Source organism: Artibeus jamaicensis, unplaced genomic scaffold (genome assembly GCF_021234435.1).
Source record: "Artibeus jamaicensis isolate MK-2021 breed Jamaican fruit bat unplaced genomic scaffold, CSHL_Jam_final contig_477, whole genome shotgun sequence".
Lineage (NCBI taxonomy): Eukaryota > Metazoa > Chordata > Mammalia > Chiroptera > Phyllostomidae > Artibeus > Artibeus jamaicensis.
In genome coordinates this window covers 6506295-6532373 of record NW_026521854.1, presented here as the reverse complement: position 1 = coordinate 6532373, position 26079 = coordinate 6506295, and the positions used below count along the sequence as shown (strand labels likewise).

Genomic DNA, 26079 nt, shown 5'->3' with positions numbered 1-26079 from the left:
AGGATGAGGCCTGAAGGAGGCCAGTCCACAGCAGAGGAGTGAGTGCACGGTCTACTTTCCTGGGGTAAGGAAAGGCAACTAAATCAATCTCAAGGCCTGCTAAGGCTTCCTGGGTGAAGTCACCTGTGAACTAGGTCTTAGTGCCCAAGGGAATCAACCAGGCAGAGCTGGGATGAGGAGGGATTCAAAACACAGACAGGTGGCACAGTATCATTGAAACAGGAAGCCCAAGGCAAGGAGTAAGGGTTGGGAGCCTCGTGTGGGGTAATAAGGAATCTCCATCTCATCCTGTAACTGTGTGGGCACCATTTTTTATTCTGTTGGCATGGTATTTCGAAGTTTTCCGAAGGGAAATATTTTCAGGCAGGGTCTACTCTTAGCAGCTCTATAGCCTGTCAACTCACCCTCCAGTCTTGCACACATCACAGTTACCTTGTTGCTCCCACACTTATCTGAGGGTGTAACCTGGAAGTGGGAAGTTCCAAGAGCCAAAGCAGGGTTTTGGCTCAGTGAGATTGTCATTAATATTGGATTGACCAAAAAGTTTTTTGTTTTTTTTTTTCTGTAAGACAGCTCTAGTAGCACTTAGTTGTCTTTAACATCATTTGGAACAATTTTGTCAGATTGTATTGTGACAGCTGTCATTTCAGCATGTATTTTCTTAAGAAAGTTATCAAATGGGTAAATTTTTGTGTAGGCATTTTAATATTGAAGATGGAAGAAAATATATAAGATTTTCAGCATACTATGCTCTATTATTTCAAGAAAGGTGAAAATGCAACTGAAGTGCAAAAAAAGATTTGTGCAGTATATAGAGAAGGTGCTGTGACTGACTGATAAAACATGTCAGGAGTAGTTTGTGCCCTGGCTGATATGGCTCAGTGGACTGAGTGTCAGCCTGTGAACAAAAAAGTTGCTGGTTTAATTCCCAGTCAGGGCACATGCCTGTGTTGCAGGCCAGGTCCCCAGTTGGGGCGCACAAGAGGCAACTAATCAATCCATGTTTCTCTCACACATGGATGTTTCTCATCCTCTCTTTTTCCTTCCATTCCCCTCTCTCTAAAACTAAGTAATTTTTTTAAAGTGGTTTGTGAAGTTTCATGCTGGAGATTTCTCGATGGACAATGCTCCGAGGTAAAGCAGACCAACTGAAGTCGATAGTAATTGAATGGAGACCTTGAGAACAATCAACCTTGTAACACATAGGAGATAGCCAATATACTCAAAATATCCAAATAAATAAAGTTATTGATGAAAATGAAAAAAAAATGTCTTGTATTTTATAGAAAAACCATATGAATTTTTTGGCCAACCCAATAGTCAGGGAGGATTTGAGGGGAATGATGTCAGAAGCTGAGAGACCATTCAGGAGGAGATTACTGAAATAACACAGGCCAGCACTGATAAGAGTTCAAATCTGAGCAGTGGTGGGACATGGACAACGGTGTGTGGACTGACTGTGGGAGGAGAGGTGGGCTGGGCAGAGGAGGACAAAGGGGTAAAAACCGGGACAATTATAATAGAATAATGATGACGATGATGATGATAATAATAATAATAATAAAACCTTCTTTAAATGGGGGAGGTTTTCTGGGAGGAGAAGCTCCAAGGAATGTCAACACCTTCTACATAGTGATTTAACATGCAGAATCACAGAGAATTTCATCCTCCCTTAACAAATAAGGAATGAAGGATCAGAGAACTTAGTTTAGTTTGCCCAAGGGACTTAAATCTTCGGGCTCTGACCCTAAATGCCCCATTCCCTGGTCCCTCCCCCAAGCCCAATCAAGCACTTTAATTTACCTTGAGCTTTAAATTGCAGAGCTTCACCTACAGCTTCACCACTGGGGTCCATGTGATATCGGTTAGCTTTTTCTTGTAATACAGCGTCAAAAGTCTCCTGGGCAATTCGTCTTGCTGCCATGTTTCTCTGACCTGTAGTCAGATAGGGAAAAAAAGACTAAGAATGACAACCAATGCTCAGAGAGCCAGCTCTCTATTTCACCTAATCCTCAAAGTAACGAGGCAGTAATCCGTAATCCAGCTCGGTACTTCAGAAAATGGTCGGATTATTTTAAGGGGCATCTGCCCTCACAAAGTTCACAGGCGTGTATTTGCTGAGAAGGAACAAGACAAGCATGGTGATCTTGGACCTATTATTTTGCTTCTCTGAGCGTTTCCTCAGAATCCTTTGAAAGCTCTACAAAAGAAGCCCTTAACTCCGGGGGTTGTTGGAGGACTGTAAGAAGCAACACACATAACTTAACATAAAAGTGTAGGTGAATGAGAGCACAACCCTCTCACATGGTGGTTAGGAAAGATGTGATTGTTCCCATTTCTCAAAAAATGGCCAAGGGGCTCTAAGAACCGCCTTCCCCTCAGGGAGAAGCCTCTTGGAGGGATCCCTGACTAGGAACAATGAACTAGTGACAGTTGTAGGGAAGAATTCGTTTACTTGAAACAACCCCGTGAAAAGTGGGTCCTGTTATGAATAATATTAAAAAGAAGAAGAAATGGGAGCCTCGGGCTAAGCAACTCACCCAAGGTCAGCCAGCCAAGACTGGAACCTGGGGACAAAACCTGAAGATTAAATAGAAAAAGATTGAGAAAGAAGGAACGCTGGGGAATCCTGTGGCAGCCCGTTCTTAACCATATTTCTTCCAACTTGAAACCTACAACCCAAGACCCAAGCCTGCGCCTGCCTTAATCTTCCTTAGAACCATCACCTCCTTTTCCATCCTTCAGCCCTTTTCCTAGGGGGCCCCTTGTTCTCTACTGGCGAAGGGAAGGGTCTTCGGGGCAGAGAGAGAGCCCGGGACCAAATTCAAGCGACCTAACCTTTCTGCCATCTATGGAATGGGCAGCAATGGTGGGGGCTCTGTAGGGATTGAACCCATTAAAAATGGCAAAGGGCCGGATACTGCTCTCGGCCCCCCTGATCGTCTCACAAGAATGGCCGATCCGGGCTCGGGTGGAATGAATGAGCGAAGGAACGAATGAATCCCTCAGGTTGTGGTCCGCCTGCTCCCAGCCTCCGAGGACGAAGAAAAGGGGGCATCGGGTCTGGGAGGCCGCAGACCGCCCCCTCAGGCCGAAACGTCGAGGACGCGGCAGCCGTGCAGCTCCAAGGTCCAAGTCCACAGAGCAATCGCGGGACCCTTTGGACCCCAAGGGCCGAATCCTAGCCCCTTACCCCTGAGCCCACCCACCGACGGTGCCCGATCCGGGCCTCACCCCAAGCCCACCGCGCGCGGAGCCACCCCCGCCGACGCTTTAGACCCCTCAGCCACCGCCTTCGCCGCCGCCGCGGGAGGCGGGGACATGCAAATGAACCAACGGTCTCTGCATAGCCGTGCCGCGCAGCCGCAGGTTGACGCCGCGCCCAGGTGCGCAAGCGCAGGCGGCAGCCACCGCGCCCTCTCGCACAGGCGCGCTGCCCACTTCTTCGGGCAGACTCTCCTAAAGCGAAAAATTTCCTTTCCGTGGGCGGCGATAACAGCAGCCCGAAAAAGGCAGTAGAGGCGCCGCCGCCTCGCACCTGTTTGTCTTTTCGACTTTACCTGCGCTCGCAATCGCCCTTGGTCACTCAGTGAGCGACTCGCCTGGCTAAGGAACGCCGAAGCGAGGGGGCTCCAGCGCGCCTGCGCATGTACGGCAGCCGGAAGGGGCCAGAGGCGGTGCCGCGGGTGACGGACGACAGCCTTACCTTTTCTCACGTGGCCGCGAATACCGGGTGAGAGGGTGCAGCCGCAGAAACCCCTCGCGCGCAGGACGGGGAGCGGGCGCTGCAGGGTCGGGCTGGTGACTGTGGGCAGCCCTCGAGGACTTGGTTTTGGGGAATGAAACACTATTACAAAAGCCGCCCGGGAACAATCCCCCCCCCCCGCCATTTTCCTGGCCCTCGCGTGTTTTCATTCAGTTATTCATTCATCGCCTTTGTAGTGAGTGCCTGCTGTGTGCCCGGTCCCGTCCTAGGTAATGAGGAGAAGGTGGAGAATAAAATGGCCTGGGCTCAGTTGTCATGGAGATTAAATTTTATTAGGGAAGAGGTTAGACAATACAAGCAAAGAAATGAACCATGTAGCTATAGGAGAGAGAGTATCCAAATAGCAAAAGAGATGCCAGAGGAGACAGGAGCTGCTTTAACCACAATGATTATGAAAGCTGTCTCTTGCTAGCTGGGAAGGTCGAGAAATAGTAGGGGAGCACAGGTGAGAAGGTTGAGCTGGTTAGGAGAGTAGGTTTTGTTCTGAGAGGGTTGGATACCACTGCAGGATTTTGAGCAGGTGAGTAACATGGTCTTTGTGGAGAATAGACGCTTAGGGTGTGGCAGAGAGGAGCTGGCGCCCGAACCAGAGTGGCAGGTGGAGAAAGATGAGGAGTCATTCATAGTCCCTGGTGTTTCCATGCACCATTTTTTCTTTAAAGATTTTACTTATTTTTAGAGAGAGGGGAAGGGAAGGAGAAAGAGAGGGAGAGAAACATCAATATGTGGTTGTCTTTCCAGTGCTCCCTACTGGGGACCTGACCTGAGACCCAGGCATGTGCCCTGACTGGGAAGCAAACCTGTGATCCCTTTCATTTGCAGTCCCATCCTCAATCCACTGAGCTACAGCAGCCAGAACACAATGTACCATTTTCTTGATAGCAGAACTTTGGATGTCAGTTTGGGGGCCTTGCTAATCCCCTTCTTTCCCCCTAACACCTTGAACCCATTGTGGAGGCCAGTAGTTTTCCCCATCTCCTGGCCTGGGCTCTTCTCAGGTGGATACTCAAAAGTATCAGATGGATACTTTTGTTTCCCACCCAGTGCCAGACCAAGGAGATCCTGAAGGACTTCAGGGGTGGTCCCAGAGCCAGACACTGATCTCCCCAGCTCAGGGAGCTCAGGGCTGGGCACAGGGAGGTTCTTAGGGTGGGGTGGATGGAGTACAGAGCAAGGCAGAGTGCACAGGCTCTATCTAAGTGGCTAGGGAAGGCTCCCAGAGGTAGGTGGCCTGGAAGAGCTGGTAGAGATGTTAAGCAGAATATATAGCAAACCACGGCAGGAAGGGGAAGGGAGACCTGTCTCACTCATTAATTCAGCAGTCCTGAGCTCAGTAAGATAAGATTGCCAGCTGTTCCGAAGATCACAAGACAGACCATGATAGCATGGGAGGGGAGCCTTTTAAATTCTTTGTGTGTCCTTTCTACTGTCTGGGGAAGGAAGCTTTTGAAACTTAATTCCAAGATCTGGAGAAGGGAGGAGGAGGGGAAACTGGCTACAAGCATAATACCCCAGTGGGTGGTACACTCAGATGAGCTGGGTGCCCATTTGCAGCTTTGTACTCAAGTGTCTTTCATAAATAAACTTGCTATGTCATTTCTACTATGCATTGTCTCTTGCCTGAATTCATCTCTTGTGATCGAGACAAGAACAAAGGAGTGGGAGCCCTTTAACTTGGGCCTCCCTGGTAACAGATGCTGGAGGGGTGAGTCTCCAAGGGAGATCTGAGCCAAGAGGTTCTTGGCTTCTCACAGGAAAGAATTCAGAATGTGAACCAGGCAGGGGGTCAAAGTGGAAGCAAGTTTACTGAGCAGAGAGCATAAGCAAGACAAGCCACTCCACAGACAGAGTGGTAGACTTCCCTTGCAAGAAAAGAGAGACCCCAACTCCTTCCAGAAGTTAAGCTTGTATCTATTTATAGTTTCCATGGAAAATAACTGGTATGGGGAAAATAGAGCATGGGAAAAAATGTTGGGATTAACTTTAACCCTAACAAGGTATATTTTGTGGACTGTTTTTCTTTTATGGTATGGGAAAATGATAAGGTTTGGGTGAGTAGGTATTAGTCACTCTTTGCAGGAATCTTCTTTGTTCCAGAGTCTCCATGTGGTCTGTTTGCATCTCCAAGCAGCTGAGTTCTGTGTCAGGCAGCATGTAGTGAGGCAGCACATAGCAGGCCCCTGACTTACCTTTGTTTAACTTTAGTTAATTTATCTAATTCTCACGCCCCTCTCCTATATTAGAAGTTCCTCAGAGGACCCAAGTGGAGGAAAGGTGTTAATGAGGCAGGATAGTACAATGGCCAGGCCTCTTACTACTTGTATGGCCTCTAGTGGGTTCTTTCCTCTCTGGTCTTCAGATTCTTCATCTGTAAGGTATGCATTCCCTTTTAAGACTGCTCTGTGACAGTGAACTCTCACTGTTGGCCCACTCAGACCTGAAGCATGGCCAGTGTGGTGGAAGCAATGTCAGGTGGCAGAGCAAGGAGTGGTGGCACCAGCTTGGAAGTTTCAGTCTCATGGAGCAAGCCATTGAACACCCTACCATCGCCATCCTGGACTCTTCTGAGAAACTATCTCAAAACAGAAAACCCTTATTGTTTTCTTTTACTTCTGACTTTGAAAATCCTTAGCAACTCCTTAACAGACTCTTCTGGGGCAGAAAGTAGTGGGCAGTTGTCTGCAAGGGTGCCAAGTAGGCCATTTGATGTGCCCTTATGCCACACTTCCACAAATAAATTGGACATTTTACTTCTAAAGGAACAAATGAAATGAACTAATAAGTAATGTTTATTAAGCCCCTAATCGATGTCAAATCCTGTTCTAAGTGCTTTTTAGGAATTAACTAGTTGAATTTCTACTGTGTTTATTCCCATGTCAACCATGAGGCAGTTGAAGAACGGTGAGGTTAAGTGGAAGGCTTGGGATTTGCATGCTTCCCCTGCCAGCCCCAGAGCCTGTCCTCTTTCCTGGAGTGTGTGCAAACACAGATGGAATAGTCACATTCCTGTGCCACCTCTGCAAAGAGGAGCATGTGCTAGAGTGGCCCATTTCCCACAGGGCCCAAATTTGCACTTGGATTTTTGCCACAATCCAGTACCTCTGTCCTAGTACTTCTGTGCCTTTGTCCTCCTAACAGACTTTCTGTGTTGTGTGGACCAGGAAAAAAAATTGTTTTATAAGACCATATTAAGAAAATTGAGGAATTTGATCAGGGACCATCAGATCTAGAGCTGGCTATTAATATGGTATTCCTGCATCATTTGTAGCTATTTACGTTAAAGTCAATTACAATTAAGTAATAGTACATGATCCTCAGTTGCACTTGCTATGTTTCAGTTGCTCAACTTCACATGGACTGCACAGATAAATAACACCTTGTCATTGCACAAAATTCCACTGGATGCATGGTTAGATTCAGGTCCAAGGTTTTGGCAAGATGACTTCACAGGTGCATTTCGTTCTGGCCAGAAAACAGTGGTGTAGAGTTTTTCTTTTGATAACATGAAATCATTCAGTGAACACAGATACTGTCCACATGATGTCAGGTTCCCCATCAATTTTATACCTCAATTTTGCAGCCTGTAGGAATCATTGTCTAAATCTGTCCGGTTTGGTCAATTAGCTGAAATTCATCTATCCTTAAAGCAGAACTTACCCATATCCTTTTTTTTATAATCTGGAATCCACCCATTTGTGTGAGGGAAGCAGAATTTTTCTTTTTTTTTTTTTTCCCAAGTACATTTTTTCATTGCTTTTAAATAGAGAGGAAGGGAGAGAGGGGAAAAAAACCCATCGATGTAAGAGAGAAGCATTGATTGGTTGCCTCCTACACATACCCAGACTGGGGATTGAATCTGTGACCTAGGTATGTGCCCTGGCAGGGAATTGAATCTGCAGCCTTTTGGTTACCAGATGATGCTCCAACCAACTGAACCACACTTTCCAGGGCAAATGCTGATTTCTTTATTTGCCAGTTTTCAGAAGAATGAGTTAGGTTTATTTTAATACTATTATGAATGTGCAGATTTTGATTTTGGTATCTATTGGATTTTCTTTTAATGCTCACATGTCTCATCTTTAGCTACTGGGTGCCCAAGTCCTTTGACATGACTTCGTTGTCTTTAGAAGCTTCCTTACATTCTGCTCTCACAAGATGCTCCTGGCTCATCTGGCCTATTTCCTGCCCAGACCTGGAATCAGCCAATTCTCCAGGAGCCTTGGTTATGGTAGTTAGAGACCACAGTTGGTGTTTAAAGTGCTCATTGCTGCTGTGGTGTCATTTCCTCTAGGTATTTTCAGTTGATATAACTATAAATATGGGGGGGTTGCTTCAGAGAATATATATCATAAATTTGTATTGATACTTCCAGTTCAAATTTAGGAATTCTGAGTTTCTACTTTTTTGATTTTCTTATTTTAGAATCTTTCTTCTTTTATGCTGGTACCTAAAGACATTTGATGTGGCCCGGCTTGTGGGGTCCACGACATTGTAGATGAGATATAAGACAAATTCAAATGGACTACCAAGTCCCGAAGAGGAAAATGGACAGTGCAGCCACTCTCAAGGGGAGAGCACCCCAACCCTTGCCTTGACAAGCTTCTATTGGGTTCAGTTTGCACAGGAATAAAGCTCATCAATCATTGTCAGGCAGAAATTATTAAACAATAGATAACATTCAGAGAACTCAGAGCTTATTCTGAGTTGGGGTCAGATAGTTAAAGGGCCGTAAAACTTTGGGGAACAACCTCACTTCTTGCTTGGTCTCTTATTATTTAAATTGAGGGTATTAGCAAAGCAGGTTTCACAGGATTTTACATATTCTTTCTTAGGTTTAATCACCCTAGGGAACCTGCCCTTTCCAGCACAGGGTGGCAGCCACTGCCAGCATTGTTTCAGGCTTAAGTCAGGCAGGGGAAGTAAGGCAGCCAAGAGATTAGGAGACTTCTTGCAGACAGAATGAGGACTCAGGCTATGTCAAAGCCAAGGGGTGGTGGTCCATCACCCCTTTTTCTATAGCCCCCCAAGTCCTTCCTTGGAGGGCCCCATGATTGTGCCTGTCTTAGGTCGTCCCTTCCTTGAGGAATCTTACCCATCATTGGCTAACTGATCAAGCACTGGTGGCCAGGCAGGGTGAAGTAAAAGCAGAGGCGGTGCCCCTGCCAGGGAGATAAACTTTGTTTCCTTAGTAGTTTATGGTCCCAAGGCTGCTCACTTAGCCATGGGGAGATACAGCTCCTGGAACCAGGCAGGGCAGTTCCCAACAGACATGGACAGTATTACTTATTTGCTACATATATAATAGCTTCGGGATAACAATAATAATTTCAATAACATGATTACTAAAAACTATTGAAGATTTTCTTTTGAATTTTATACTGTCCCTAGCATATATCTTAGTAAGAATGTACAGTCATTGCTGCATTTTAAAATCACAATAAGTGGTCTGATCAGGGCAGATATACTCTTAGATTTGTGGGCTTCATCTTACTCTTGCTTTTTAAGGATTCCTTTTTTTATTTTGGTTTATATTGTTTTTTTCTTTTACTAACCACATCAAGCATTTGCATGTGTTCCAAAGTCAAACCCATAAGGTAAGAGTAAGTTCAAAAGAACAAGGTAAGTTCAGAGAACAATCCAGCTTCTAGTCCTGTCCTCAGCATTCTTTTCTCTATCTCCCCTTAAAGTAACTATTTTTATTAGTTTTTTTTTAATGAAAATGCCTTTAAAAATTTTTTTTCAATTTAATTTTAGAAGGGAAGGGAAGGAGAGAAGGAGAGAAATGTCAATGTATAGTTGCTTCTGGTGCATCCCCTGCCGGGAACTGGCCTGCAACCTAGGCATGTGCCCTGACAGGGAATTGAACCGTGATCTTTTGGTTCACAGGCCCGTGCTCAATCCACTGAGCTACACCAGCCAGGGCTTTATTTTTATTAGTTTTTGATTTAGCCTTTTTTTTAGTCTATTTTATAAATTTTTATTTTAATTTTTTATTAGTAAGCCCTGACTTGTGTGGCTTAGTAGGTTGGGTGTCAAACTGTAAACTGAAAGGTTGCCAGTTTGATTCCTGGTCAGGGCACAAGCCTCCTGAGTTGCAGGCCAGGTCCTCCATTCGGGGTATGCGTGAGATGCAACTGATCAGTGTTTCTCTTCTTTTTTTTCCTCCTTCCCTTCCTCTCTGTCTAAAATAAATACCCAAAATATTAGAAAAAAAATTTTATTAGTATAACAGTATACTATTATAACATGACATTGCCTTATTATGATTATATAGACATAACTGTAGTAAAATAATATATAGCTGTAATAATATATAATGTGATATCGTAACCATAATATATGGCATTTTAATATAATTACATATAACAATACTACTTTATTATTTACGTATTATGTTTGTATTATGTATTATGTATGTTTTAATTCTTTAACATATTATTAAGCAATTTTATCCTTATTTATTATTATGAGGATATATACTATATTAACATCCTCTTTTCTTAGAAAATGTAGTAAACTATTTTATTCTGCACTTTAGAAGCTGTATGGCTGTTGGGATATCATCCTATTCTGTGATCCAGGTTGTAAAAATTTTTCTAGGGTGTTCATACGGCCCCAGACCCCGTAGGTGCTCCTTAAGTGGTGTCCCGGCTTCCAGTTGCCCTCTTGCTCTTAATGAAGCTTTCTTCTCCCCTTAACTTCTCAGCTCAGGAGCATCTGTTGGGTGCCTACAGCCCCACGAGGAAGGGATGAAGATGGCCTCCAAGCGCATTACCCAGGAGACCTTTGATGCAGCTGTTCGTGAGAACATTGAGGAATTTGAGATGGGGCCAGAGGAGGCAGTGAAAGAGGCTGTGGAACAGTTTGAATCACAAGGTAGGGTGGTATGGCTCCATCCCAGGGCTGGTCCAGGTCTTTGCCCAATTGTACCCTCCAGTCCACCACTCCTAACATGTGATAGTGCTTTCTTGCTAAACATCCCAAGAAACAGGACCGCCTGCCTCCCTGCCCCACCCATACCCTGGCTTGAGCTTAAGAAGTCATAAGTGGGTGTCTCTCCAGGTCATGGAGGGGACTGGTTAAAAAGGGATTGTTTGTAGTGGTGTGGGCAGGGTTAGGAGACCTGCCGGCAACAGAAGGGACCTCTCCCACCCCAGGACCTGCCACAGGAGGGAACGAGGATCATCTGACAAAGGCAGAGTCAGGGAGTTGGGCATGAATACCCGCCCTTCCACTCCAGATCAAGAGTCTAGCTTCTGCCCTGGCTGGTGTAGCTCAAGTGGATTGAGCACGGGCCTGTGAAGCAAAGGGTTGCCAGTTCGATTCCCAGTCAGGGCACATGCCTGGGTTGCAGGCCAGGTCCCCAGTAGGGGACATGTTAGAGGCAACCACACATTGATATTTCTCTCCCCCTCTTTCTCCTTCCCTTCCCCTCTCTCTAAAAATAAATAAATAAAATATTTGGGAAAAAAAAAGAGTCTAGCTTCCCACTGGCCAAACTCAATCAGATGCCAGAAGGTGAGGGAGCCCAGGGGTTTAGCCTCAGAGGTCAGGGGCTAGTGTCTCAGGTACAGAGTGGGATATGGACACTGGACAGGCACTAGAGAGGCACCAAGAAGTGTCCTGCATGGTGAGGGCTTCCTTTGGAAGTGCCAGTGAGGGAAGGGATACAGGCAGGGTGAGGAGTAAAAGGAGCCCCAAGGGAGAAAGCTGTGGGATTCCCTCCCCTCTCAGCCCACCAGGCAGAATGTGCCTCTTACTGCAGCGATGGCATGCAACCTCAGTACTGCTCTGCTCCCATCAGCTGGACAGGGCTGAGGAGCAAATACTGCCTCTTCATTCCACACCTCCATGTGGACCTGGCTGCTAAGTTTGGCCTGGGTGGGGAGGGGGAAGAGTGGGGACCTGGGCAGATCCCAGAAGTCCTGAATGAGTGGAACCAGCGTAAGGGACATGAGGTGTGACCCTGGCGGGCCCACAGGGATGATGGTTATCACTTGTGCTTTCTAACTCCTCCACTCTCCTGCAGGGGTTGAACTGAGCAACATTATAAAGATGGCACCCAAAGTCTCTGAAGATGGACCTCAGGAGCTCACACATGATATCCTGCAGGTAGGAGGGGGCAGGGCTGACCTTACATGTGTGGTCCTATACATGTCACCTTGTAAGGGTCTGTCAGGGGCACCTTTTCCCTGGTTCCCAGATGGCAGGTGTAGGTTCTGAAGGTCAGAGCCTGCCCAGTGTGTGAAGGTGGGCCTGAGTTGCTTTGCAGCCAGGGCTCCCTGTATCCATGTCTGAGGTCTCTTGAGGGTGGACAGCACCATGCAGGATCCTCTCTCTGGCTTTCCAACCACCAAGTTTGCTCAGAGAGAGTGAGATCATAGTGAAGTTGTCACCTATTGAGTAGTGACTATCTACCAGCACATTATAGCCTGTCCCCTTATTCCTTAAACTGGCCTGTAGAGTAGGTGCTGTTGTCCCGGAATTACTGATAGAGAAATGAAGGCTCAGAGCCTGCCCTCACCCTCCAGAGATCCAAACAATGAAGGTATAGCTCACAGAGGTTAAGTCTTTTCCCTAAGGTTATCCATTGAACAGTGGTAAGCTATTATAAAACAGCAGAAGTTTCCACCAAAAGTGGACTCAGTTCTGTGCAAGGTGCTTTCCTTGTGCTATTTCTCAGTTTTTCTCCCAAAGACACCTGCAAGGTTAGGGTTATTATCCCCATTTTATAGGTGGGGAAATTGAGATCCAAAGAGAATAAAATGACTCTCCTGGCAGCAAGGAAGTGTAGTGATAAAAGAAGTTGGAGGAGACAGTCCTGAGCATGATCCCAGCTCTGACTAAGGCAAGATGCTTACTTCTCCCTGTCCTCAGAGTACTCACCATCTCCTGCCTTACAGAGGTTTTGTGAAAATCATCCTATTGTTTTCTTTTGACTTTCTTCACTAGTAAGGATGAAAGTATTTTATTTTATTTTTTATCCTTAGCTTAGGAAATTTTTTAAATTGCTTTTTTTAGAAAGAGAGAAAGTGAGAGAGGAAGGGAAAGAGAGAAACATCGGTTGATTGCCTCCTGTACGATCCCAGGCTGGGGATCATACCCACCCACTCAGAAGATTGAACCTGGAGCTTAGGTATATGCCCTGGCAGTAATCAAACCCACAACCTTTCGGTTGTGGGATGATGCTCCAAACAACTGAGCCACACACTGGCCAGGCAAGGATGAATGTATTTTAAAAGAAGCTTGTCTTCTGGTAATTTTTCTTTTGAGTGGTTTATCTTTTTTTCTTACTGATTTGTAGATGCCCTTTATAGATGAAGGATCTTAGTAACAATGGTCTCTAGCAGTCGTTGAGTACTTGTGAGGTGCTCATCGTTGTGCTAAATGCTTAAAATGTGTTATCACAGTCTGTGATTAGCCCATTTTGCTAATTAGGAATCTGAGGCTTCCCAAGAATAAATGACTCACCTATGGTCGCAGTCAATGAGGGGCAGAGCTGGGACCCAGACCCAGGTCCTTCTCCCAGAGAAGCCAAGCTCAGAGAATGGCTAGGAGGTCTTTTACCAGCAGTGGAGGAGATTCTTGTTTGTTTACAGCCTTTGCTCTTTTATTCTTAATTTCATTTTGAAAATTTTATTCTTCATTACAAAAGAAGAATGTGAATATATTCTTGGCATAAAACAGTGAAGCAATACTCAAGTAAAATCTGAAAGTCTCTGTCCTTTACATCCTACCAGCCTCTTTCTCACTCTTCCCTGGGGGGTGGTGCCATACACATTGGGCTTCACATCTCTCAGCCCTTGTTCTTACCTCGCAGCTGAACCAAACCCTTCTTATACCATGGCACCATTGAGCTTTGTTTGTGTGCCATGGTTCTGATACACGAAAAAAGTCACCTTTGTGATGCCTTTTGAAATGAATCTGCTGGAATTATGGAGTATTACATACAGGCTTGTAGAAGGAAAAGCAAGATGAAACCTTGAAACTCTCTGATTAGAAAGTGAATTTTATATGTGGGAAGCTTCAGGATAAAACCTGTCATTCACAGAGAGAATAGCCCCGTGGTTGGTGGACAAAGCCCTGTCACCATGTTGAGTTGTCACAGGTGGGACACAGCTGGCTCTGCCACCTCCACACTAGCAACTGTCCTCTGCTAAGCCCACCTGTGGGGGTTTAGGGTCACAGGCAGCCGCTAGGAACTGTGAAGACAACCCCCTTAGCCAGTTGATTCAGAGGCTTGGCATTATGATAAGATCCAGGACAAGAAGGGAGTTCCCATAAATTTGGTGGATACCAGTGTGCAAATGTTGCTCATTTTCTTTTCCTCTTTTAGCAGACTGAATATAGAGTAAGTATAACTTCAGTTATGTGTTCTCAATGACATAACACAATATATACTTTTCAAGTTTCTTGTATAGTTCCTGCTAAAATGTTGCAACATTTGTTTTTGTTTTTGTAGTAAAGTATGTACAACATAAACTCTATCTTAATCATTTCAAGTACATAGTTTGGTGGCAGTAAGTGCATTTACATCATTGTGTACCATTACCACCATCCATGTCCAGAACTTCCTCATCTTCCCAAGCTGAAACTCTGCCCGCCTTAAACACTGACTCCCCATTCCCACCTCCCCCAGCCATTGGCACTCACTATTCTACTTTCTGTCTCTATGAGTCTGACTACTTTTGGAACTTCATGTAAGTGGAATTTTACAGTGTTTGTCCTTTTGTGTCTGGCTTTATTCACAGAGCATATTGTCAAGTTTATCCATGTTGTAGTGTGTGTTAGAATTTTCTTTCTTTTTAAAGCTGAACAATATTCCATTGTGTGGATGGACCACATTTTGTTTATTCCTTCATCTATTGCTGGACACTTGAGTTGCTTCCACCTTTTGGCTATTATGAATAATGCTGCTATGAACGTGGATATATACACATCTCTTAAAGATCCTGCTGTAAATTCTTTTGAGTGTATACCGAGAAGTGGGATTGCTGGATCATGTGGTATTTCTATACTGAATTTTACAAGGAGCCACTAGACCGTTTTCCAAAGTGGCTACATCATTTTACATTCCCACCAATCTATAGGGCTCCAATTCCTCACATCCTCACCAACACTTGTTATTTTCTGGGTTTCTTTTTTGTTTGTTTGTTAGTTTTTTTAGAACCATGGTTCTTGCAAAATACCTCAAATTTTAAATATGGTACAAAATACTTTGATTAAAAGTATTATGTACAATAAATGCCACATCAGTACAGAAAACACATACCCTATAGCCCATCCTTTAAAACCAGAACACCCAAGTGAAAAGTCTATACAGATTCTTATTTTTACTTAAAAAAAATCTAAGATAAACTTTAAGAACTGAACTGTGTTTTTTCTTTCTAGAGATGTGAGATCCGTGTTTTCTGGTCAGTGATATCCTATCAAACATTGTGCTAAGTCAGTGTACTAAATCAAAGCACACAGATGAGCAGTAAAGCCCTCCCCTATTCTAGTAGGGCTAGAGTTACTGCTGAGCTAAACTAGTAGAACATTGTTTTAATAAGAAGACTTTGACAGGAAGAAGTAATTGCAGACCCTCTACCCTAATATAAACCTAACGAACTGAGCGAAAAAGTCTAAGCAAACCTTCACATTTAACATGCTATAAGAAAAGGAGAAAAGGATATGTTTAGTCTACTTCCAGCATAAGCACACATTCAGTGGTGCCCAGTAAAACAGGACTGCCGACACAAAAAGCATTTTCACTTTCATAGCACTAACAACTAAAAAGCACACAGTGTATAATACTTTGATCTTCATGTGGGTCATCATAAAGTTCCAAGTTAGCCTGAATATTCATCTGTAAAAATATTTTTTGAAAAATGCTTAAAAGAGAGTTCTAGAAACAGTGGTATTACATCAGGACCAGGAGAAGACATAGTGATACAAGGACTACAAATGTAAGACTAGTGATTGACTTTAACATGTAGCTTTTAGGTAAAGGACATCTCTCAGTTAATCCCTGCAGCCAAGACTTGCTGTAACAGTAGGAGCTCCAGAAAGTTGAAGATAGGCAGCTGGCTTGAGCAACACTTTAGATAAATGCTCCCAAACAGTAAAAACTTCACTGAGGCTGAAGGACTAAAACTTTCGTGCTGACACACCAACATGTACACTGGGGAAGTCCCTGCAGGTGGAATGCTGGATATGGACTTGTTCCAGAGGAGCCTGATTCAAGCCCCTGAGAGAGATGTCCATTTAGAGAGGAGTACTAGGGTTACTAAACACAAGGTTTTCTGAAGAAATGGATGCCAGGAGGGTCAGGTAATATTTTCTGATTCATCAATACTTGACATTAGCGAAGAGTTACAGAACAGCCTCTACCAGTAGTACACTGTGCTACTAATGTCCAGAACAATGTTGTTTTCTGGAGGTGTGACCTAGTGCTGCAGGTTCTTCTGGGGAGCTGGCCTAGAAGATGATTTGCCAATGAAGTTACCAATAAGCCACTGCTTAAGTCCAGAAACATTTCTTTAAAAGCCAGAAAATTGGTAAATGTGATCAGCATGTTGAATATGTCACCAGCCACTTTATCTTTATGGTGCTAAGTTGTTGTGTAGGCTGCCATGTTAAATCCAGGAATCCACTCCTGAAGTGGCTGTTCTTCAATATACTTTTCTACTAAAGAAATAGATTTGTTCAAAATAGGTGTGTAGGTGAGTTTATGCTCTTCTGTCTTCAAACTCCTGGTAGTAGTTGTCCATGAAATTTCTCCATAATAACTGAAGTTGTCATCCATGATAATGTTCTCTAATTATTCCAGCACAGCACTAAATTCTGCATGAGAGGCAGAAGAGGAAAATAGCATGAAACTCTGTTCCTCTAGGGTAGCAATTTTCAACCTTTTTCATCTGATGGCAGACATAACATACTAAAATTCTGCAGCACACCAAAAAATATATATTTTGCTGATCTGACAAAAATATAGGTATAATTTTGATTCACTCACAGCTGATGTCCATTGTTGGCTGTTGTCATTTTTAAACATTTTTTTATTATTACCTTGCCTTTGTTTACATAAGAGTAGCACCTGTTTAAAATACTTTCTTTTTTTTTACTTTAAATTTTTTTTATTTTTATTTCCTCTTTTTATTTGACAATCTAAGGGAAAAGAGGTCAATACCGCTGACTAAATACTCAAGTATTACATATTTTAATTCTTTTTAAAAAGATTTTATATATTTTTAGAGAGGAGAAGAGGGAGAGAAACATCAGTGTGTGGGAGCCTCTCATGTGCCCCCTACTGGGGGCCTGGCCTACAGCCCAGGCATGTGCCCTAGACTGAGAGTCGAACCAGTGACCCTTTGGTTCCCAGGTCGGCACTAAATCTACTGAGCCACACCAGCCAGGGTCTTTTTTCTTTCTTTTAATAATGTTCTTTGCAGTAGCAGAAGCCTAAGCACTTTGGAAGATGAAGCTTCTATGTGTATCTCAGAACATTCCAGAAGCAGTTATAGGTTAACGGACCATGATCTGTAGGAATGTGATGCAGATCATTTTAGTTTTTATTCATTGATTTGAGAGAGAGAAACATCAATATGTTGTTTCACTTATTGATGCATTCATTGGTTGGTACTTGTATATATCCTGACCAAGGATAGAACCCGCAACCTTGGTGTCTCAGGACGATGCTCTAACTAACTGAGCTGTCTAGCCAGGGGTCATGTATTAATACTTGGTAGCACACCAGTGTGCTGCAGCACAGTGGTTGAAAATTGCTGCTCTAGGACATCCATCTCCACCACTGCCACATCCATTCTGAGTGGGCAAGCTGACCATCAGCCTACTACCCGGCCCATGGTCCTGGGCCCAACCTCCATTCTGCTCCTGTTCCACAGAGCCCCAGCTGACATCAGGGAGGCCTTCCTGCCAACACCACAGCCAGGCCTCTGCATGAGCCACTGAAGCCACTGTGGGTACCTGGTGGCACTTAGGTATTTGCCAACCTCTGGGTGTCATACCCCACCCCCCTTTCTGTTGTTCTGATAGCCATCCTGAAGGGTGTGATGGTATTTCATGGTTTTGATTTGCATTTCCCTAGTGATTAGTGATGTGGAGCACCTTTTCCTGTGCTTTTTGACCATGTGTGAATCTTTTTTAGAGGAATGACTATTCAAGTCCCTGTTCTGATCTTAACCTATTTAAAAAAAAATATATATATATATATATATATATATATATATATATAATTGATTATGCCATTACAGTTGTTCTGTTCCCCCCTTCATTCCCCTCCACCCTGCACACCCCCTCCTCTACCATTCCCCCTCTTTAATTTATGACCACATGTCTCAAGTTCTTTAGATTCCATATTTCCCATACTATTCTTGCCCTCCCCCTATTTTCTACCTACCGTCTCTGCTACTTATTTTCTGTACCTTCTCCCTCTTTCTCCTTCTCCTTCTCCCTCTCCCACTCCCCTGTTGCTAACCCTCCATGTGATCTTCATTTCTATGGTTCTGCTCCTAATCTAGCTGTCCTCTTAGTTTGCTTTTGTTTTAGGTGTGGTTGTTAATAACTGTGAGTTTGCTGTCCTTTCACTGTTCATCTTTTTTATCTTCTTTTTCTTAGATAAGTTCCTTTAACATTTCATATAGTAAGAGCTTGGTGATGATGAACTTGAATTTGATCTTATCTGAGAAGCACTTTATCTGTCCTTCCATTCTAAATGAAAGCTTTGCTGGGTAGAGCAATCTTGGTTGTAGGTCTTTGGTTTTCATGACTTGGAATACTTCTTTCCAGCCCCTTCTTGCCTGTAAGGTCTCTTTTGAGAAATCAGCTGACAGTCTGATGGGAACTCCTTTGTAGGTGACTGTCCCCTTAGCTCTTGCTGCTTCTAGGATTCTCTCCTTCATTTTAATCTTGGCTAATGTAATGATGATGTGCCTTGGTGTGTTCCTTTTTGGGTCCAACTTCTTTGGGACTCTCTGAGCTTCATGGATTTTCTGAAAGGCTATTTCCTTTGCCAGATTGGAGAAGTTCTCCTTTATTATTTGTTCAATAAGTTTTCCACTTGTTGCTGTTCCTCTTCTCTTTCTGGCACCCCTATAATTCAAATGTTGGAGCATTTAAAGATGTCCTGGAGGTTCCTTAGCCTCTCCTCATTGTTTGAATTCTTGTTTCTTCATTCTTTTCTGTTTGGTCATTTTTTCCTTCCTTCTGGTCCACTCCCTTGATTTGAGTCCCAGTCTCCTTTCCATCACTATTGGTTCCCTGTGCATTTCCCTTCATTTCAATTATTTTAGCCTTCATATGTTCCTCTAATATGTGACCAAAATCAACCAGTTCTGTGAGGATCCTGATCACCAGTGTTTTGAACTGTGCATCTGATAGTTTGGCAGTTTCTTGTTTGCTTAGATTTATTGGTTCTGGGGCTTTGAGTTGAAAATTCAACTCAAAAATTGGCTCTTCTTGAGCCATGTTTTTGTCTGTTTGTACCTGTTATGTATGAGGAGAGCAGCCTTAGGTGTTACCAGGGCAGGGCCACCCACATCACTGGTTTGTGATGCTGTATGTGGGGGTGGGGGTCAAAGAGGGACAATAGCGGTCCCCTCTGCTGCTTCCCGCTGCTGGGGGCCGGGGCCTGCGAGGTCTGTCTCACTGCTTGCTCCTTCACCTGGTTTATCTACGTGAGAATGTATGAACTCCATCAGCCTGCTGCCTTGTGCCCTCCGTGGGTCTGCCCGCTACTCCACACCTGGGATCCACCCACGGCTGCCTGTGCACCTGGGTTGCGTGCCTGGGTCAGTCCTGTGGATCTTTCCTGCCCACCCCCACTCCACTGCTGGCTCCGCCCCTCTTACCGGTCTGGCTGAAGGGTTTGTTGTTGTCGGACTTCCATATAGTTCAATTTTCTGTGGTTTGGCTGCATTTTTGTTGCTAAAACTTTGTTGTTTTTAAACTTGGTTGTGCGAGAAGGTACAGTGTTTCTACCTACGCCTCCATCTTGGCGGAAGTCTCCTGATCTTAACCTATTTCTTAATATTCTGCTTTGTTGCAACATATACTCAGTTAACTCTAGAAATCCAGTTTAGTGAGATTGGCTGATAGGCATCTGTGACTTTCAGGACAGTTGAACAAAATTAAAGTCCTTTGGGCTTATGGTGTCTGTAGAACTGCCCTTCACTGGGTGGGGTACAAGTGATTTCAGAAGCTCCAGAGGCATGGGTTTGTCTTAAGGCTCCTGATCAGGCAGGCACTGAGGTCATGGAGTTGAACAGCAGCTATACTTGTCTGTCCTGTTCAGATTGCTTTCTTTTATTATTATTTTTTCCCCAGGGGTTTAAGAGCTGAATTTGAGTGAATCAGCTATGTGTACACTGTAGTTTTATTTGACAGATCCTCAGAAAATATTTGTGGAGTGAATAAGAGAGACAGGAGAAACGTGGTATGAGCAGGTCTAGGAAAGGCAGCTTTCAGCTTCTTTGGAGAGCTGGCCATTGGAGGGTGCATTGGTTAGTTATGGTTGCATAATAGACAACCCCAAACAACAGCCCTTTTAGTGTTTCTTAGGATTCTACTGGGTTGATGAGCTCAGCTGGACAGTTCTGTTTGTCTTGCTTGGCACCTCTCACATTAGAATATTTAATACATCTACACTTGTGTGTATGGCTCCTTAGCAGGGATACTGAGAGGGCTGGAGCCCAAGGCTCCTAAACGCACAGGTATGGAAGCTAACATGGCCGGAACTGGCCCCGCAGAACTTCCAGTGCAGGCCCAGACCCCAGGGGAGGGGATCCTGCAGTAGTGCAGCACTATCACTGTGGCCCTCTTTGGGCTGAGCTGACACTGAGGTTTCTCCCTGTTTCTTAGGCTCTGGAAGACCTGCAGGAGTCTGTGGCTTGCTGTCACCCCCAGGAGGTGTCAGTGCAACTTGCCCGCTTTTGTGAGCAGTGCAAACAGCACAGAGCCTGCCGCTTTCTGGCAGCTCAGAAGGGTGCCTACCCCATCCTCCTTGCCGCCTGGAAGCTGGCTGCAGCAGGTGACCAGGGACTTGTTCTCCAGGTCCTTAACGCCCTGTCAGCCCTGATCGATGGTCAACCCGATCTTCTGGACACCCAGGGCCTAAAGCTGCTGGTGGCCACTTTGGCCCAGAATGGCGACTCGACTGATCTGATTTGCACTGGGATCCGCTGCATTCGCCATGCCTGCCTGAAACACGAACAGAATCGTCAGAATCTAGTGAAGGCTGGTGTGCTGCCCCTCTTGACTGGTGCCATCACTCGGCACAGCCACTGTGCTGATGTGGTCAGGGAGGCCTGTTGGGGCCTCCGTATCATGACTTTTGATGATGACATTCGTGTGCCCTTCGGCCACGCCCACGACCATGCCAAGATGATTGTGCAGGAGAACAAAGGCTTGAAGGTGCTTATTGAGGCTGCCAAAGGTAGGAGCAGGTGTGGTAAGAGTTAGAGTCAGGGCTTAGGACTGCTTCAGGCATGTGGCTCTAGGTTCACCTTGCATGTCTTGGTTTCATCCCACCTGCATGGTAGCCTTCGTGGATCAGTATCCTTCCAGTTATTTCAGGAGAGATCCAGGCCAGTGCTCATTGGCCATGACTGAGTTGTATGAACATGTCTAAAGCCATTTGGGGAGGGTTCTTGGCTCTGTCCAACCAGATTGGGAGTGGGAAAGGGAGAGCTCCCCAAAGAGAAAAAGGTGTTTCCCAAAGATGGGGGTAGTGTTGTTGTATTCACCATGATGGGTCCCAGGTAGTGGTTTTACACTTTGGTTCACACTTGGCCACAAATTCTTGTGCATGGATATGTTCCTGACTCCAGGGTAACCATAGTAAGCAAGCCACAGGGGGTCGCAGAGCTGACATTCAGACCCCAAAGCTCCAGCCCCATGTCCACTGCACCCACCAAAAAAAGCATGACGGGTTTAGTGTACTGAAGGTAGTGGAAGAATGAGTTTTCTTTCCTGGACTGCCTGGAAATCATAGTCAGGCATAATAGCCAGGTCCGTGTGCAGGACTCTATCCCTGTCTGCCAGGGAGGTGGGCCTGCCTCAGTTTCACCTTCACACCCCTGGAGAGGGTGGAAACAGGTCCTGATCATCTTGGAAGTCAGGCTGCTTTTACGAGGGGTCATTTGTGTCTTTCTCATTTATTTACAGTCAGGGTTCTATCAGAGAGACACAACCAGTAGGATATATGGATATATAAAGACAGTTATTTTAAGGAGTTGGTGCATATGGTTATGGGGCTTTCAAGTCAAGTCCGTGGGGCAGGAACTGACACCGTGGTCCACAGGGGTGCTTCTTCCTCCTCAGGGAGACCTCAGTTTCTCTGTAAGGCCTTCAGCTGATTAGATGAGGCCCACTCAAACTACCCAGGGTTCTTTGCTTTCCCTAAAGTCAGATGGATGTTACCATGTCTAGAGAACACCTCCATGGCACACCCAGATTAACTCTCGTGGAGTCACTGGGGCACAAGAGCTGACGAACTATCACATTAATTCTGTAAATTTTGGCTCTCTACCCCCCCCTCCCCATATTGGCCTCAGAGCAGCCTCTCCTCCCTGTGCCTCTGAGCTTGGTCTCCATGTTTTTGCTCAGTTCTGCTCTGTCAACTCTATCTATAAGTCTCTCTATGGTTTCTGGGTTTCCTGTTGCACTTAGAAAGGTCATTCCCACCCCAAGATCATAAAAATAGTCTTGGATGTTTTATTATAGCACTATTACGGTTTTCTTTTTTTAGGTGACACCATCAGTTGGTCTGGAATTTATCTAGGGCATGGTGAGGAGGTGGGGGGAGCAGGAGGTTGGGGGTGTGAGATATCTAGTACCTTCCCCAGCAGCCAGCAGGGGCTGCTGCAGGTCCAGAGAGCCCCTGGTATTCACTGAGGCTCTCCTATAGGCAGCCACCCTCCCAGGCAGAGGGTGGAACAGGATTTGAACCAGGACCACTGGTTCAGAGCTGTGACTGGTTCTCTGCCCCCTCCTAACCTCCCCAGTTCCTCTCTCTCCCTCTCTGCAGCATTCCCTGACAACCCCAGCATCCTGAGTGAGCTCTGCAGCACTTTGTCCCGTCTGGCTGTTCGCAACGAGTTCTGCCAGGAGGTCGTAGACCTTGGGGGCCTCGGTATCCTGATGGCCCTGTTGGCCGACTGCATCGACCACCAGGTGGGCATCCAGAGCTACCTTAGGGTTCAAATTTGACATTTTTCTCCATGCCTGGGGAAGGCTCCAGCCTTTCAGGGAACTCTGCCCTTTTAGGCCTCTGCCAGCCACCCCAGCCTGAGTCAGGGCACACTGGCTTGTCTGCTGATCCTAGAACCAAAATGTGGTTTCTACTTCTCATTGGCCCATAGGTGGGAACTAGAGTTTTGATGCAGACAACCCCCCTACCCTGCCCTCTCTAACTATCCTTTAGCACCTTTATATTCAATATTTTCTACCAAGAGTAGAAGGAGCAGTAGTGGGTATTGTTGGAGCTGACCCAGACTTCAGCTCAACTGTGTGATGCTTGAGTGGGGCCTGTCCCTCACTACCTGGGCTTCGTCATCTGTTTAACGGGGAGGAATTTCAACCCATCATGACTTCATGTACCAGTCACTTGCCAACCCCCTTTCCACATGTCTAGATTAGGGCCTGGCATCCTGGTTGCCGGCAGCAATAGTCCTGCTGTCCCAGTGACAACCATTCAGGTTAGTCAGTGCCTACTCTTGCTTTGCAGCTGAGGTTAGGGGGCCCTATTGTTCTGATTGCTGACCTGAGCCAATTCCCCCCCTGTGTGTTTGTGTTTTGGTTGGGGGGAGTCAAGGTCATTGTAACTGCAGGGTCCACATTCACTGCCTTCCCTATACAGTGAGTAGTAACCCTGCCATTACATGCCACTTGAGTGTCCCAGGGCAGCCCCAGCTGTTGTTCAGACTGCTGAATAGGCCTAGACCTTTGCTCAGTAACCCCTCCCACAGTACAGCAACCTTCCTGGATCAACAGGAAGGGGGCTGACTGCATCAGGGGTGACCCCCTTTGTGCCCTCCAATAGGAGCTTGTGAAGCAGGTGCTGAGTGCCCTACGAGCCATTGCGGGTAACGATGATGTGAAGGATGCCATTGTCCGTGCAGGAGGGACAGAGTGCATTGTGGCTGCCATGACCCGGCACCTGGCCAGCCCCCAGGTACCACCCGGGGCACACAAAGTGGGGCATTGTGTCTGGAATCCCAGCTTAGTTACTGTATCTGAGTGATGCTCTTCCATTGCCTCAAGTTGGGGTGAGAGGAGCAGGGAGAAGGAGGGACCTGGCAAGTGAGAGGCCTGGCAAGTTAGGGGCTGGGCAAGCCAGGGAGGAGTGGGGCAGAAGAGCTTGGTTGATGTTTTTGTCACCCTGATACTGTTCTTGTTACTACTGGTCCTATACACACCTGGACTGACAGTGGTCTATCTAGGTGAGGCCTTGGAACACTCACCTGGGAAGTTGGCAGTGGCGGAAGTCTGTTGGCCTGGTCTCAGCCATCCCTGTGACCCACATTGCAGGTGTGTGAGCAGAGCTGTGCAGCCCTGTGTGTCCTGGCCCTGCGCAAACCAGAGAACAGCCAGGTCATCGTGGAGGGTGGAGGGGCTTTGGCTGCACTGGAGGCGATGAAGGCACACCCAAAGGAGGCTGGCGTGCAGGTGGGAGCCAGACATCCCTGTCCCTGTCCCCATACCCATTATGGCCCAAGCTGTGTGGGTTCTTACTCCTTCCCAGCTCCTAGAGTCCTGCAGCTACATAGCATCCTTCATAGTATACTGTCCCTGTTCCTCTGTGCTTCCTGCATCTGATTTTTCCCAACAGGCCCTTTGTAGTGCTCTGAGGAGGAAGAGGTAATGGGAGAGAGCAGATGGGGCTCTGCTAGGATTTGGGGTGGTTCCACCTGCCTTGGACTGCTTTCCATGCCTCACTGGGGAGTCTTCATGCCTGAACTGCAGGCAGAGCCATGCACACACCCTGGCCTGAAACCCACGCTTCTCCTTCCTGGTTCTTCCTTCAGGACTCTGTGCCCTTGGCTGGCCCATTACCTTGTCCTCTCCTGACTGCCCTAGCCAGGAGACCCTCACACCTCATCTACTTCTCATCTGCTCTCCCACTTGTGATGGAAGCCTTATTGGGGTGCTTCTGGTACCCACACATAGCAGATATGCAGGGTGCAAATATTAGCTGAAGGAATACCAATGTAATTGACAGATGGGCCCTGTGCATAGCCCCTCTTCTCTCTGTCTTGATGCCTCCTCCCCTGGGGCCTCTGCCAGACTCTGAGACTGAGGTTCTATACCTGAGGGATCAGCTCCACCTACTGAGCCCTCGACCACCCTGAACTTTAGTCTCCTCACATGGCAAATTGGGGATTTGCTCTGCCTCTTGGGCAGCCGAGAGGATGAAATGAAAGAATGCATTTAGCTTGATGAGTCATAGCATAGCACCTGGTGAATGCTGGCTGTGGCCATGATTGAACCAGTATGTTATAGGGATAACCCCAAGGTCAGAGTGGTCCCACCCTATGGCCCTACGAACCAGCTGACAGCCTTTACCTTCTGTTCTTCCTTCTAGAAACAGGCCTGTATGCTGATCCGAAACCTAGTGGCCCGAAGCCAGGCCTTCTCACAGCTCATCCTGGACCTGGGGGCTGAAGCACTCATTGTTCAGGCCCGTGTTGCCCACCAAGACTGCGAGGATGTGGCCAAAGCTGCCCTGCGGGACCTGGGCTGCCGTGTAGAGCTCCGAGAGCTGTGGACTGGCCAGAAGGGCAACTTAGCACCATGACCCAGCCACAGAGACTCTGCGTGAGTCATGTGGGCCTGAGACTCTGCGTGAGTCATGTGACTCAGGAAAAGGAGAGATCCATGTCCTGCCAGTCTGTCCTCCAGATTCCTCCCCCAACTCAGCAAGAGGTGTTTTCTGACTGGCACCAGGTACAAGCTGAGGGAGCACTGGTAAGGCATCTACACTGGGTCCTGTGCTCCCCTCACCAGCCAACAGCATTGGTATCACCTGTCCTACCCATCCCTCCAGTTCTTTCCTACCAGAAGGGCCTCGCACTGCCTAGGGCAAAGTGCTATCTGAAATTTGGCTGCCACACTGGCCAGTCTCAGAGTGGGGCATGGATCCTGCTCTGGCCTTTTTAAGTCCATCCTTTCCCTGTTCCTGTTTTTGTCACCTGTAAATGGGTCAAAGATACCTTGCTCTCCTGGCCAGAGGGCAGCAACTGAGGCTGGTCCATCTCTGGGGCCCCAGGCCAGCCAGTGGTGCCTGGTAATAAAAGACCATTGGTTGAAGGATA

General features: G+C 46.2%; 2 protein-coding genes across 15 annotated transcripts in view; one reads left to right on the top strand and one right to left on the bottom strand.

Annotated features, from left to right (window-relative positions):
* The window catches only part of SUGP2 (SURP and G-patch domain containing 2), a 43721-nt gene extending 40083 nt beyond the window's left edge, over positions 1–3638 (bottom strand). For 5 of the 11 annotated variants that reach the window (XR_005082042.2, XR_005082043.2, XM_037142123.2 and 2 more), the window contains exons 1-3: positions 3235–3311; positions 2541–2580; positions 1804–1935 (exon numbers count right to left, since the gene is read on the bottom strand). Coding sequence is in view for 9 of the 11 variants with exons in the window: in XM_037142123.2 (XP_036998018.2) it covers positions 1804–1924 (121 nt within the window). In the remaining 2 variants the exon portion in view is untranslated. Of the gene's footprint in view, positions 1–1803; positions 1936–2540; positions 2581–2948; positions 3184–3234; positions 3314–3560 lie in introns of those variants that run through there. The other 6 variants (XM_037142116.2, XM_037142115.2, XM_037142120.2 and 3 more) reach the window with 6 other exon arrangements.
* Positions 3639–3647: 9 nt separating this feature from the next.
* On the top strand, positions 3648–26079 carry ARMC6 (armadillo repeat containing 6). 4 transcript variants are annotated; one of them, XM_037142128.2, is made up of 8 exons: positions 3648–3733; positions 10473–10642; positions 11796–11878; positions 20819–21200; positions 22794–22939; positions 23808–23939; positions 24296–24433; positions 25350–26079. In XM_037142128.2, the coding sequence occupies exons 1-8, from the start codon at positions 3648–3650 to the stop codon at positions 25560–25562; spliced, it is 1350 nt and encodes a 449-aa protein (XP_036998023.2). In that variant the 3' UTR covers positions 25563–26079. The 4 variants fall into 4 exon arrangements, with proteins under 4 accessions (XP_036998023.2, XP_036998020.2, XP_036998022.2 ...); XM_037142125.2 differs by having other exon boundaries at positions 20627–21200; XM_037142127.2 differs by lacking the exon at positions 24296–24433 and adding an exon at positions 24208–24295 and having other exon boundaries at positions 20627–21200; positions 25350–25532.